Source organism: Rana temporaria, chromosome 2 (assembly GCF_905171775.1).
Source record: "Rana temporaria chromosome 2, aRanTem1.1, whole genome shotgun sequence".
Lineage (NCBI taxonomy): Eukaryota > Metazoa > Chordata > Amphibia > Anura > Ranidae > Rana > Rana temporaria.
The window spans coordinates 449,411,029-449,425,263 of NC_053490.1; the positions used below are offsets into that span (position 1 = coordinate 449,411,029).

General features: G+C 44.3%; 2 protein-coding genes across 2 annotated transcripts in view; one reads left to right on the forward strand and one right to left on the reverse strand.

The window, feature by feature from the left end:
- Positions 1 to 2,453, reverse strand: part of KIAA0753 (KIAA0753 ortholog) — a 45,612-nt gene extending 43,159 nt beyond the window's left edge. Inside the window, exon 1 of the mRNA XM_040338477.1 lies at positions 2,111 to 2,453. The gene's annotated coding sequence lies outside the window, so the exon portion shown is untranslated. The remainder of the gene's footprint in view (positions 1 to 2,110) is intronic.
- A 99-nt stretch (positions 2,454 to 2,552) lies between these two features.
- TXNDC17 (thioredoxin domain containing 17) lies at positions 2,553 to 11,373 on the forward strand. The gene is made up of 5 exons (XM_040338478.1): positions 2,553 to 2,877; positions 6,819 to 6,900; positions 8,507 to 8,582; positions 9,853 to 9,932; positions 11,232 to 11,373. The coding sequence occupies exons 1-4, from the start codon at positions 2,733 to 2,735 to the stop codon at positions 9,919 to 9,921; spliced, it is 372 nt and encodes a 123-aa protein (XP_040194412.1). The 5' UTR covers positions 2,553 to 2,732; the 3' UTR covers positions 9,922 to 9,932; positions 11,232 to 11,373.
- Positions 11,374 to 14,235: the final 2,862 nt, after the last annotated feature.

Below are 14,235 nucleotides of genomic sequence, written 5' to 3' on the forward strand. Positions count from 1 at the left end.
GTTCCTAATTGATGGACAGGCATCCGACCGACGCATCCATTGCGTCACGAGATGCCGAAAGAAGCCGAACGTCGGTGCGGCTCTATACGGCGCATGCGCAACGATGTTCGGCTTCTTTCGGCATCTCGTGACGCGATGGATGCGTCGGTCGGATGCCTGTCCATCAATAAGGAACGCCCACCGCCAGCATCGTACCCGGAAGTGGCGGTGGGAACGAATAATACAAACGCTACGTACGGACGGAGGTATTTTTTACATAAAGCCAGCCGATTCTAACTGTAATTATTATAGCAAATGCAATGTCAAAACTTTATTTTTAGGGGAACCACCGCTTTAAGGCTGATTCATAATTTTATGGAGGTGAGAGTTCTGTGAGCACTAAGCAGTTGTGTGAAGTTTCAGCATCACTTGTTTTTGGTGGATTCAGTTTTGAAGGACTATTTATTTATTCCATAAATTTTGGATCAACGTTTTGGACTTTTTACTTTAATCACTTTGCACTTTACTAGTGGTAACATTTATGAGTTTGTTACTTTTCAATATTGAATGTTCATATATACATATTTATTATACTCACTTGTTTTCATGTTGAGAAATTGCGCTGATCATTTTATATACATTTATTACTGTTTGTTATTGTGAACATCCTAGATTGAGCAGTAGGTAGTAGTAGATTAGCAGCAGTTTCATTTAGCACATGCGGTAGTTTTTATTAATATGTTATTTACTTAGCGTGGGGGACCACATCTCATATTAGTTAAACTGATGGGTTTAGTTCTGTTAAGAAAGAAGTTTCACAAAAATGTTTACACTTTTATTCAATGTGGAACTAAACCGTTGTATACTTTTCAGCCAAAGAAATCTGCCATCATAGCCTCTGTTTGATCTGCAGTTGCCATGGTGCTGCACATGTGATCAGCTATGACACCAGCCAGGCTTAGATGGCAGCTTCCTTGGCTGTAAAGTAAATGAGGGTTTAGTTCCGCTTTAAATAATAAAAAATGTAAATAAAAGCGCTTCCTATTAATCTCAGCCTCCAAATGTTATTTTATTTTTTTTGCTGTGAAGGTTGCTATGTTCATTCTTCATGGTTCCACTGTATGTAGAAACATAGCTATTATGTTATCCTGACGGGACGTCATATCATGTCTTTCAGGAAAACATGCAGGTGCGTGCCCGCAGCACGGCGATCAGTGGTGTGGTGTGTCGGTCTGACACACCGCATCTCCGATCATGGTAAGGAGCCTCTGGCAGAGGCTCCTTACCACGTGATCAGATGTGACCAATCACAGCTGATCATCGCGTGAACCAGGAAGTGCCGATCGGTGGCTCTCCCTGTCAGAGGGGTGGTCTGCGCTGACAATCAGCACATTGATTATTAGCACAGCACCCTGCACCTCTGGACCCCTTTACATTACACAGCACCCTGCACCTCTGGACCCCTTTACATTACACAGCACCCTGCACCTCTGGACCCCTTTACATTACACAGCACCCTGCATCACTGGACCCCTTTACATTACACAGCACCCTGCACCTCTGGACCCCTTTACATTACACAGCACCCTGCACCTCTGGACCCCTTTACATTACACAGCACCCTGCACCTCTGGACCCCTTTACATTACACAGCACCCTGCACCTCTGGACCCCTTTACATTACACAGCACTCTGGACCCCTTTACATTACACAGCACCCTGCACCTCTTTATATTACACAGCACACATTACACAGCACCCTGCACCTCTGGGTCCCTTTACATTACACAGCACCCCACAGCTCTGGATGCCTGTATGTTACACAGACACCCCCCCCCCCCAATGATTATGGACCCCCTGCATGTTACACAGACAACCCCCCCAGTGTGTATCACCCGAGGCGGCTCGCCCCCTACTTAGTACCCCACTGCTTGTGTACACCCCTCATAGGAAGAAGGAAATCCATTTTACAGAATGTTCAAAGGCAATACAGACGAGTGGAGGGAAGAGATAGAGGGACCCAGAGGAGATATCACAGTACAGTCCTCTATCACAAAGCTGTGATTCGAGTAGTAACATATAGAAGCTCAGCCCCCCCCCCCAATGTGTCACCTCCATACCAGCCTATTACCTGACTCCCCCGACCGTCTTCTTCCTTGTCTTCCTCACCTCAGCCAACCACTAGATCCGGCGTCATGACAACCGCAGCCACTACGGGGCCCCCAAGGGACCAAACCTGCTGGGAATCGTCCTGAGGCGGGAATACCAGGACTGTCCAACCAGAACAGATCAATTTCTTACAAGACAAACGCCCTAGCTTCTTTTTTTTTTACTGCACCTGTGAATAGATATACTGTACAGATATTCTTGTTTAGTTTCATTCTAATATCGCCAATATGTTCCTAAATAAAGATGGACGCTAGTGCGCCACCTAAGGGCATGTTCACCGGGTGTAGCAAGATGGCGGTGACGAACGTCACTTCCGTCACAAATTCTGACGGGTCGCCTAATCTGACACCGCCATGGAGTAAACATTACTGCATTTCAAAAACGGAAAAACAATGTGAGCAGGCGTGACTTGCATTGCAGGGGAGCCATAGTACGTCGCTGCTGTGAGAATACAAACTTACCTGCCTCAACTCCTCTGCACATGCGCAGAAAAAGGCTGCCTAAATGTGTCACGTGAGGAAGGTGATTTTAGTTCCGCGGCTTCCAGCTGGTCTGTGAGAGAATAGTTCCCAGTCAGCACAGCCATGGCTGCCCACACGGAGGTGAAAGTGCACGGCTATGAGGAGTACTGCAGGGAGGTTGAGACTTACCGGGGGAGGACGGTGTTCGCTCTGTTCTGTGGGGATAAGAATGAGGAGGGGGTGAGTTGGTGCCCGGACTGTGTTAAAGGTACTGTACCCTTTATAGGATTTCTAAAATGTTATGGGCATATAAAGACAGTACTGTCTGAGTGTAATGCCCATTGGTGTGCCCAGCCTATTGTATGATTAGCGAGTGCACCCCAGAGCTCAAACACACGTGTGCGTTTACATATATATGACCTCAGCACATTGATCTGTCGGGTGGTGCCCACTATCGAGAAGTGCCCGGGATGTACGTCGCATGTGCTGTACAAAACGGCACAACAGCTGATTTTACGACCAGCTGTTGTGATGGCGAAGACGGCGCATGCGCACAATAGCTGACGGAAGAAATGTTTCTGTCAGATTATGGCGTGTGCCGCCGAGGCGTGCTCATGTCGGTGAGGGGCGGATTTGTACATGTTGGGGGTTTGACGTTTTAAATGACGGGCACTGCTGCAAAACACTTTTTTTATGCTATTTTTCATGGACGCTTACGGGGTGTGCCCATCTTTTAAAAATTTTGCCACCAACATGTAAAATTCCGTCCCGCACCGACATGAGTCATCATTTAAAAATCCGTCCCCATCTTTGCAGCAGTGGCCATCATGTACAAATCCGTCCCTCGCCAACATAAACATGCGTTGGTAGTGCGCAGCACAATGTGACAGAAACATTTCTTCCATCGGCTATTGTGCGATCGTAAAATCAGCTGTTGTGCTGTTCTGTACGGCGCTTGCGCAGTACATCCCTGGTACTTCTCGATAGTGGGCACTATTCGGCATAGTGAAAGAGAAGTGCGTAAGCTGATAAGGGAGATCTTTCCCATCTCTCTGCCAGCACACAGATTGGTAATGTGCATAAGGTGATTAGGGTGTGCCCAGGCACATCCAGCACACCCTGTGCTTATGCCCATGTCAGGGCCATGTACTGTGATCTCTTCACCATGTACACCCATCTTAGACCTGGAGAGCCTGCGAGTGACCGAAGCTTGTCCTGTGACCAGCAGTGTGGTACAATTTACTGTTTTAACCACTTCTCACCCAGGTCATTTCTGATGTTTCGCTTCTACAGGTCATTCCTGTTGTGCCATCTCTTGAAGATAGGCGTCAGTGTACACAAAATGATTCCTAGGATGCCCAGGCTCCCGGAAAGGTCTCCTCCTGGCTGTGCAAGGTGGCGATGAGGTCCTCCATGTCTCTCAATTAGTTCACTATAGAGAACTACAGAGATTTTGATGGGGGGGGTTCTCCGATCTCCAACAGAGGGGGATGCATACACTGTGCCTTTTTTTTTTTTTTTGATCACCGGTACAGTGGAACATGGGATTACAAGCATAATCCGTTCCAGGAGTATGCTCCTAATCCACAGCACTTGCATATCAAAGCGAGTTTCCCCATGTCGATTGAAAACAAAAATAATTTGTTCCACGTTGACTTCTATGGCATGTGGCCAGAGGTGGGGGGGGGGGGGGGCACGGGAGAGACTCGGAAACCGTTCGGCTGCATTCGGAAACACTTGAACGGAGTATTTCCGAACGGCTCCGGCGCCCCTGCACCTCTGGCCAGAGTGCAAATCTGACAGCTGCTGCAACATTTACAACCACCAGCAAGAATCTACTGATCCTTGTCAGCAGCCACACACATTCAGCTGTCTGAACGTAGCCTTTGGTTTATAAAATGCAGCATATAAACATTCCAGCTACATGGGTAGGATCTAATCCACATGAAGATCTGACATTGCTCGCTTTATGGTGAAGAATGTGTCAAAGTTCCCTTAATTATTCAGACAGAGATCACCCAGATTAATCATTAGAGCCGAGTGGTGTTCTTCCTACTGAAACACATCAGTTTTGCAGTGAACGGAATTACTTTTAAAGTGTATTTAAACCCAAGGTTAAAGCAACCTTGTCAGGTTAAAAAATAAAATAAAAATTGTGTGTGTGTGTGTGTGGGGGGGGTGTTTATTGAATTGTTCCTCTGTTTAACTCCTTATTAAAGGGGTTGTAAAGGAAAAAAATGTTTTCCCTAAATAGCTTCCTTTACCTTAGTGCAGTCCTCCTTCACTTACCTCATCCTTCCATTTTGCTTTTAAATGTCCTTATTTCTTCTGAGAAATCCTCACTTCCTGTTCTTCTGTCTGTAACTACACACAGTAATGCAAGGCTTTCTCTTTGGTGTGGAGAAAGCCTCTTGAAGGGGAAGGGGGCGAGCAGGATGGTCAGGACGCCCACTAACACACAGCTCCTTTCTCTATCTGCAAAGTAGAGAGTGTCTTGACCCTTCTGCTCGCCCCCTCAAGATGCTTTCTCCCCACCAGGGAGAAAGCCTCACATTACTGTGTGGAGTTACAGACAGAAGAACAGGAAGTGAGGATTTCTCAGAAGAAATAAGGACATTTAAAAGCAAAGTGGAAGGATGAGGTAAGTGAAGGAGGACTGCTCTAAGGTAAAGGAAGCTATTTAGGGAAAAAAATGTTTTCCTTTTACATCCCCTTTTAATAAGGAGTTAAACAGAGGAAAAATTCAATAAACACCTCCCCCCCCCCCCCCCCCCCACACACACACACAATTTTTATTTTTTAACTTGACAAGGTTGCTTTAACCACTTTAATACAGGGCACTTTTACCCCCTTCCTGTCACACTTTGAATGACAATTGTGCGGTCATGTAACACTGAACCCAAACACTTTTATCATTTTCTTCCCACAAATAAACCTTTATTTTGGTGGTTTTTGATCACCACTGGTTTTTTTTTAATTTTTTGCTAAACAAAGACCAAAGATTTAAAAAAAATAAAATAAAAGTTTTTCTTTGTTTCTGTTCTAAAACTTTTGTTTTCTTCTGCACTGACCATCATTTCTGATGGGCACTGACAAGTGTTTCTAATGGGCACCTCTGATGGGGGCTGCGCTGATAATCGCCCCCCCCCCTTTGTCAGGAGAGCTGCCGATCGGGTCTCCCTGTCTTTGCAAACCAAGGAAAGCCGATTAGTGGCACTTCCTGGTTACTGCTGTGATTGGTCACATCAGAGCGACCCACAGCGCCACTTATTGCAACTTTGCGCGCCCCCAAGGGCTTGCACGAGCGGCTTATCCTGCTGGACGCCATATGACGCCCAGTCAGGATAACAGAGCCACCTTACGGACATCAATCTGATATAGGCTGGTAGGGAAGTGGTTAAATGAACTTCATTTACAGACTGAAATTCATCCCTTTGATTTGTAAATAAACAAAGATATGTTTATTTTTATCTCTCGGGCCCCTTTCACATTACCAGGCCCGTCTGTCCGTTTTTTCAGGTGGATCTGAGCAGGCCACCCATTGACTTGTATGGGCAGGGGGATGTCAGCGGAGATGTCTGACACCCGCCTGCCATCCGATACGTCATGATCCACTGAAAACGGACGCATGGCGATACGGACATGCTGTCTGTTTTCATCCGATCTTCCCATAGAGAACAGCGGGGCTCTTGACATGATGTCCCTGCACAGTGAGCGGAGACAGACCTGTCATGCGCCTGCTCAGTGGGGATCACCAGAGTGATCCCCCACTGAGCTAGCAGAGTCCTCTGAGAGGATCCTCCTCGTGTGAAAGGGACCTTGTTCAGCGCTAAGCAATGATGTTAAACATTGCCGGCTGCTTTTATAAAAAAAAAAAAAAAAACATTTTTTGACAGCTGTGAGCAGGGAACGACTCTGCACTGGTTGCACGAATGAATCGTGGGGAGGGGGGGGTTATCTCACGATTTCGATCTTTTAACAATTAATCGTTCAGCTCCAGTCAACTGCAATGTATTACATATTTATTTTAAGGTTAAGATGCACTTTAAAGAACATTAAAGTCTTCATTTCTGTTCTATCTTGTTAGCAATGCACACAAACAAAATTAGTTCCTATTGTAAATGGCTGTAGAATGGAACTATTACATATATTAAAATATTATTAGATAATTTTTCTCATCCTGTGTACATTTTATTTCTTTTGCTTTAGCTGAACCATTCATTCGTGGGGAAATGAAGCACCTTCCAGAAGGCTCAGTCTTCATATACTGCTTAGTTGGAGAGAGACAATAGTAAGTCTAAAGCCTCGTACACACGGTCGGACATCAAACAAACTTTCCCTTGGATTTTTGTCCGAAGGGAGTTGTCTGGTCACACCCATAGCATACACACGCTCTGACTTTTCTGCCAACTTTTCTAAAACTTTCCCAACATCACATGGTTTTTCTGCTCTTTACCGCCACCCTTTGGTTATTTTCTGCTATTGTTGGTTGATTTTAACATTGGTTCTGAGCATGCGTATTTGCACTTTGTACAAAAGTCCAATGGCTTGCTGTACACATGGTCGGACTAGGCACCATCGGACTTTTGTTGCCAAAAAGTTTGTCCGTTTGCAGGCCAAACTTTTTGTCCGATGAAACCTGAAAAAGTTGGTCCGATGGAGCGTACGCACGATCGGACTAATTTGAAAACTTGCTGATTTTGAAGTTTGTTAGCAAAAAGTTCGACTGTGTGTACAGGCCTTAAGGCTCAACACGCACATTACAAGGAGACCATACAATCTCTGTACTGTCAACTTTAGATCTAATGGAACTTTTCAGTATTCCAGCAGAGTTCATTCAATGGAGCAAAAATTTGATCGGAGAATTTAGAGTTGTCTGTTCCCAAGAAAAATGACTCCTGGCAGATATAATTTGTCTTCATGGTAAAGGAGACCCATCAAGTTGCACTTGCAACAGTTTTTTGTGAACCTTCTAGAGGGCGTCACTGTGTGTATATTTTGAGAGTTGTTTTAAAAAAGGCAGGTTAGGGTCAGAGACTTAAAGTGGAGCTCCACCCAAAAGAGGAAGCTCCACTTGTTTGCAACCCCCCACCGCTACATTTGGCAACTTTTTTTTCTTTTTCTTTCTGGGGGGACAGGGGAGTGGGTTCCTGATTTTGACAGGTACCCGTTCCCACTTCTGGAAAGATCGCTGCTCAGCAATCTATGACATTTCCGACCCCCTCCCGCTGTCTTCTGGGACACACAGAAGTCCCAAAAGACGGCAGGACTGTTCAGGGAAACTGACAGATGTAATATTTTCAAAGGAAATTAAAAGATAAAAAGCGGGAGGCTACAAACAGAAGTCAGTCGTGTAAGTACAAAAGTATGATATGGAATACCACTTTTTGCATGGAGCTTCGGGAATGAAGCCTTGCAAATCCAGCTGAACTCGCACGATTTCACTCCCGCTTGTCAGTCCCGATTTCGGCCGAGATTAGAGACATCTATGCAGTTTCTGCACAGATGTCAATGTAAATCGTGGGCCGAAATCGCAAAAAGTAGTACAGAAACTACTTTTTGAAATCTGTGCAGCGTTGCATCGATTAGGAGTGTCATTGCCGGCAAATGCCACCGATTTGACAAATCGCATGTCAAAACGCATCAGTGTGAACCAGGGCTTAAGCCTAGAATGTGCATGCAGATCAATGTATTCAGCATTTCCTCCTTCCAGGCCAGTGACTGCTGAAGTATTGAAGCCTCCAAGTCAGTTACAGGCAACTAGAATTTTTAAAATGAGCGTTCAGCAGTTTTTTGATGTTGCCTCCAAAATGCAAATTGTTGTTGTTGTGGCTTTGTGTTGCAAGTGCTTATTTATATTGTTGATGATTAATGTACTGCCTGTTTCTTTACTGTAGCTGGAAGGATCCAAATAATGATTTTAAAAAAATCCTGAAACTTACGGGTGTTCCCTCTCTTCTTAAAGTTGGAACGGTAAGCTTGTTCTGGTTACGGTACTTTTTTATTTTATTCCTACATTAGAACAGCAGAAAGTATTGTGCCAACATGCTTAAAGGGGTGGTTCCACCTAAAACTCATTTCTAGCAATATATTCGTAAGACCCGTTAAGCCAGCCTACCCGCAGTGTCTTTTTTTTTTTCCCCGTACATACCGAGATCTCGGGGGTCTCGTCCCTAGGCGGTGGGCGTTCCTATTTGATTGACGTTCCTCGGACGGGCGCATACGTGACGTCACGACTTTCCGAAAGAAGCCGAACGTCGCCGCGCAGGTGCCGTATAGAGCCGACTCTATACGGCGCCTGCGCGGCGACGTTCGGCTTCTTTCGGAAAGTCGTGACGTCACGTATGCGCCCGTCCGAGGAACGTCAATCAAATAGGAACGCCCACCGCCTAGGGACGAGACCCCCGAGATCTCGGTATGTACGGGGAAAAAAAAAAAGAAGCCAGCCTACCCGCAGTGTAACGGGTCTTACGAATATATTGCTAGAAATGAGTTTTAGGTGGAACCACCCCTTTAAAGGGTGGGCCAACTCGATATTGAACCCTATGGACTAAGACTGGGATGCCATTATAGGTCACGTGAGTGTAAAGGCAGACGTCACAATACTTTTGGTAATAGAGTGTATATTAAAAAAGCAGTCTGAGGCAATTGGTGAAATCAATCGGTAAGCTACTAAAACCACCAGGAAATATTAGAGCTGTGCCAAAGTCAGGAGGTCCTCACATGTAGGATAGGCAGAAAAAGACCAATAAAAATAAATTGAAAACACGTGTAGGATAGGTGGGTCTTCTTCATAAACCTGAGGTCTGTGTTGTGCCACGTCCTGCCTGCTTACTTGGTATACCACATTTAAATTTATACTTTTCAGTGTAGCTCAGATTCTAATAGGTGACAATGAGAAATTGACTCCATTGAATGTACAGTAGTTCAGTTCTTCTAGATTGATACTACTGCTATACATTTAGAGAACACATCAGTGTGCATTGTTCTTCACTGGCTTTGGGAAGCAAGCAGAGGCATGTAACCGGCTATCCTCCAATCATGGAGTTATCTGCTTCACGATAAGGAAAAGCAGATATTGGGTACTGCTATCCACTTCATTATACAGCAGCAGAGAACTCCATTCAAAAACAGACCAAATAAGGCATGCAAATGAATTTCAACCTTTAGAGAATTACTGTTTTTAGTATGGGCTTTGTCCATTGATTTTCTGTGTTGTGCTGACCTCTTAACTCCTTTCCAGGCACAGAAACTGACAGAAGAAGAATGCTTTAAACCCGACCTAATCCAGATGCTGTTTTCAGATGAATAAATTTTTGCAAAGTAGGTGTTTGGGAAACTATTTTAATAACCTTTATAGTGGGAATGTATTCAAGTGAAAAAAACATTGTGTGCTTTACCAAGGATGAAGTACATTGGTTCTTTCTTTTTTTTTTTTAACAGAACATTGGTTCTTTCACTGCATACGTTTTAGGCCTCATGCACATAGCCTTTTAGCAGCTCCTGTGCTGATGCTATTCCTAGTGTTTAATCATAGCTATGATTAAACACTAGGTATAGTGTGAAACGTATCAGCTGTCCATTTTGCTGTGGCTTATAGTGCTGTTTTATTTTACTAATAAAGGCAACGATTGTTTGGAGTGCGGCTGTCCAGAGAGATACTTCCTTTTTCTGCCTTGCCTGCACCTGTGGTTTCTGTGAGCGGCTACTTCCCTTTCTCCTGTGCTGATGTGTAAGATCCCCAGAGGTTTTTGGTACTTGGAAAGCTGCAAGTGCCGTGTAGAGCCGCCATTACAAGTGAATGGTTGTACGCCATGCTTGGGTAAATGCCAATGACTTCTGCATTAGCATTTACCAATGTGTGTGCTTATGTCGCTTCTCTCCGAAGTGGAGTGTTCATGGAGAAGCACATATGCAGATAAACATTGATGCAAAAGATCTCGGCATTTGCCCTAGTGCAGCCGCATACAGCTATTCACTTGTATTGGTTGCTGTACTCTGCATGTGTGCTTTCCTGAACACCAGAAAGTACCAGGGATTTTACGCCTCCGTACAAACGAGATGCTAAACATCCATGTACATGAGGCCTTAGGCTGGGTTCACACTGGTACAACAAACGCTCTGACTTTGGAAGCTCATGACACAAATCAATGTTTCCCTATGAGAGCCATCTTAACTGGTCCGATACAAGTTGATCCGATTTTGAAAATGCTCCCTGTACTACTTTGGTCCGACTTCAGCCCATTGAATATCATTGAAGTCGGATCAAAGTAGGATCCTTGTACTAACCATCTGACTTGTGACACCATCCGACTTGATTACAGCAGCAGTAAAAGGAATTTGTCACACTGGGATTGTTTTGATTGGTCAAAAGATAATTAGTCGGCGCAAAATCTTATCTTGTTCATTCAAGTGGGATGGAAGTAAGACCTGTGGTGTAGGGCAAAGTAGGATGACGGTCATACAACAGTCGTGTTGTACCAGTGTGAACCCGGCCTTAGTCATAGTTTCTCAGAATTCGATTTTTCACTTGAAAAGAAAAGCTGTGCCTCCCTTCTGCTGGCATGACCTATTGGAATGACCTACATTAATGCAAATTTCACTTTTTATTTTTTGTTACAGGATCCATTTAGAAAGAGCTTCTGGATTCCACACAACTGTATCTACTTTTTATACTCGCAGCTTTACATTCTGTCTAGATTATTTGAAGAAAAGAGAATATCTAAAATAGTGTTTTTCTCATAAATAAAGTTTCATTAAAGTTGAAACTCTCTTTGCTTTTATTAATCTGAATCAAAATCTGTAATAATGAAGTAAAACATCCAATGGGTTTTTAAGCTTTTATAGGCTGTTGAGCATACCATGTACTAAAAGGCATACATTTGTGGGAGGGGGAACGACTACTGCCTTGTTTTCCTATAGTTCTCCATGAGCTAGGTCAGTTCTATTAACATGATTTCATGGGTAGGGAAAGGTGTCAGACTTTAGATATGGAACACCAGAGTTGTTGCCGGGCAAAAAACAAAACACAATATATACCCCATTTTTTTAAAAAAAAATTGTAAAATAAGAAAAATGTTGCGCTGGGTAAATACCTAACATCACGCTTTAAAACTGTGTGTGCTCGTGGAATGGCAACAACCTATTGTAATTCCAAATCTCCATAGGTGACACTTTAAAAATGTTTACAAATTACCTGTTTAGAGTTAGAGGTGGTCTAGTGCTGTAATTATTGCTCTTTTACATTTGCTGCGATACCTCATATGTGTGGTGTGCAACTTGCGTATGCGTTCACTTCTGCGTGCAATCACGGACAGATGGGGGCGATTTATAGTTGTTTTTTTTTGTTTTGTTTTGTTTTTTTCTTGCACCATCCCTTACATTTATTTTTGATCACTTTTATTCTTATTACAAGGGATGTAAACATCCCTTGTAATATAAATAAGGAATACATGTCCTCTTTTTGGAGCGATCCAGGGTCAAAAAGACCCCAAATCTCTCCTTTTTTTAATTTTTAAAAGAAAAAGGTAAATAAGTGTTTACTTCTGCCCTAGACCAGAACTGACGTTGCTCTGGTCTGCCAAAGCCATAGAGGCGATCAGAGACAATCTGGGCTCTGATTGCTTCCGTAACCAGGTGGCTGCACCGTCTGATCATTTCTCAGGCGCATCTGTAAAAATGGGAAGTCAGAAAATGTCCTGCTTCTGAAAGAAAACCAGTGGCTAATCAGCCCCTCTGACTTCTTTCATAAGAAAACCATCTGCTGGCTGGAAGTAAAAAGGAGGAAAGCTCTCGGCCATGATCCGGGTAAACCACTTACAAACCACAGCATATATACGTGTGTGTGTGTGTGTGTATGTATATATATGTGTGTGTGTGTGTGTGTGTGTGTATATATATATATATATATATTTGGTAAACAAGAAAAACCGCAGTAGATGCCAAAGTACTCCACTGTCTTCTGCAATTACAGGACTGAAAGGTACTTTGGTACCTATTTTTTTTCCCATTAGTATAACCTTTAAAGTGGAGTTCCACCCAAAAATCGAACCCCCCCCCCCCCCCTCTCTCTCCTGGCATAGATCACTGCGGTGATCTACGCCACTTCCTGCACCCACGCTGTCTTCTGGGAAACACACAGGTCCCAGAAGACGGCAGGCACCAGTGAGAACGCACAGTGAGACTTGCGCAGTAGGGAACTAGGAAGTAAAGCTGCAAGGATGGCGGCAGGGGCAGCCGATCGTCTGCTGGCATCGCGGGCGCCCTGGACAGGTAAGTGTCCATGTATTAAAAGTCAGCAGCTGCAGTATTTGTAGCTGCTGGCTTTTCATATATATTACATTTTATTTTATTTTTTATTTTTTTCAGGCGGACCTCCGCTTTAACATACAAACGCAACATGAATCTTAACCTAGCCTCTAGGTAGCTTGAGCTCAGAAGTGAACGCATACGCAAGTCACCCTTGCATGTGAAAACAGTGTTTAAACCACACGTGAGGTATCACCGCGATTGTTAGAGCGAGAGCAATAATTCTAGCACTAGACCTCATCCGTAACTCTAAACATGTAAACTGTAGAAATTTTTAAACACCACCTATAGAGATTAAGGGTAAAAGTTTGTCACCATTCCACGAGCGGACACAATTTTGAAGCGTGACATGTTCGGTATCAATTTACTTGGCGTAACATTCTTTCAGAATATAAAAAAAAAATTGGGCTAACCTTACTATTGTCTTATTTTCCCTATCCGTCTTTCAGGACAGCCACAAATAGAGAGATAGGCTCCTCCTCTTCCTTCAGGAAACACTGCACAGCCTTCAAATTCTCTCCTCCCCCTGCTAGACCTCAGTTCTTAGTGTTTCCTCCGGTGGGGAGACACTGCTGAGGAACCAGGGCAGTACAAGTGCAGTCAGGGGACTGCAGGCCATAGCAATTTCGTTGGGAGCAGGGGCTTCCTAGAGGATGTTAGGCGAAGACTTACCGCCAAAGAAAACGCACCCCAATCCGTGTCGAGCGCGGCAGCCGGCTTGTGGGGGGTCCCTATCGTGTCCACAGGACCGCGGCTGGGGAGTTCTAATCCGGGCGCCCTGTTTACAGGCCGCATTTCCTTTTTTCTTTGAAAATCGCGGGCCAAGTGGCGGGCGAAGTCATTTCCGGTGCGCCTCGGAAAGGATTCCCTTTGACCCGCGACTTCCGGTTCCGGGTCGCGGCGCTGATAGGGACCCACGCGTGCTGCTGGAGGAGTCGGATACTCGTGGAGACGAGTTTGACACAGCGCAACCACCTCGCAATGGAAAAAAAAAAAATCTTTTTTGTATTTCTTGTCATGCAGTTAGTTTGTTTTAATGTGTGGGTTTTGTCTTCTATATTTTTCAGAAAAGCCTAGATAAAAGCCAAGAAAAAACAGGAAGGACACATAGTTCTAGGAAAAAATGTGCCTCCTGTAGGGACTCTCTTCCTGATTCTTGGACGAAAGTTTTATGCAGGGACTGCATAAACTCTCTAGTCAGGGAAAGGGATGCAGAACAGGAAGACAGTTTAGCAGCCTCCGTTAAAGAGTTGGCCTCTACTTTTTCCTCCTTTAAATCATTATTTGAAAGGGTGCAGTCCCCCCTGGTACCCACACA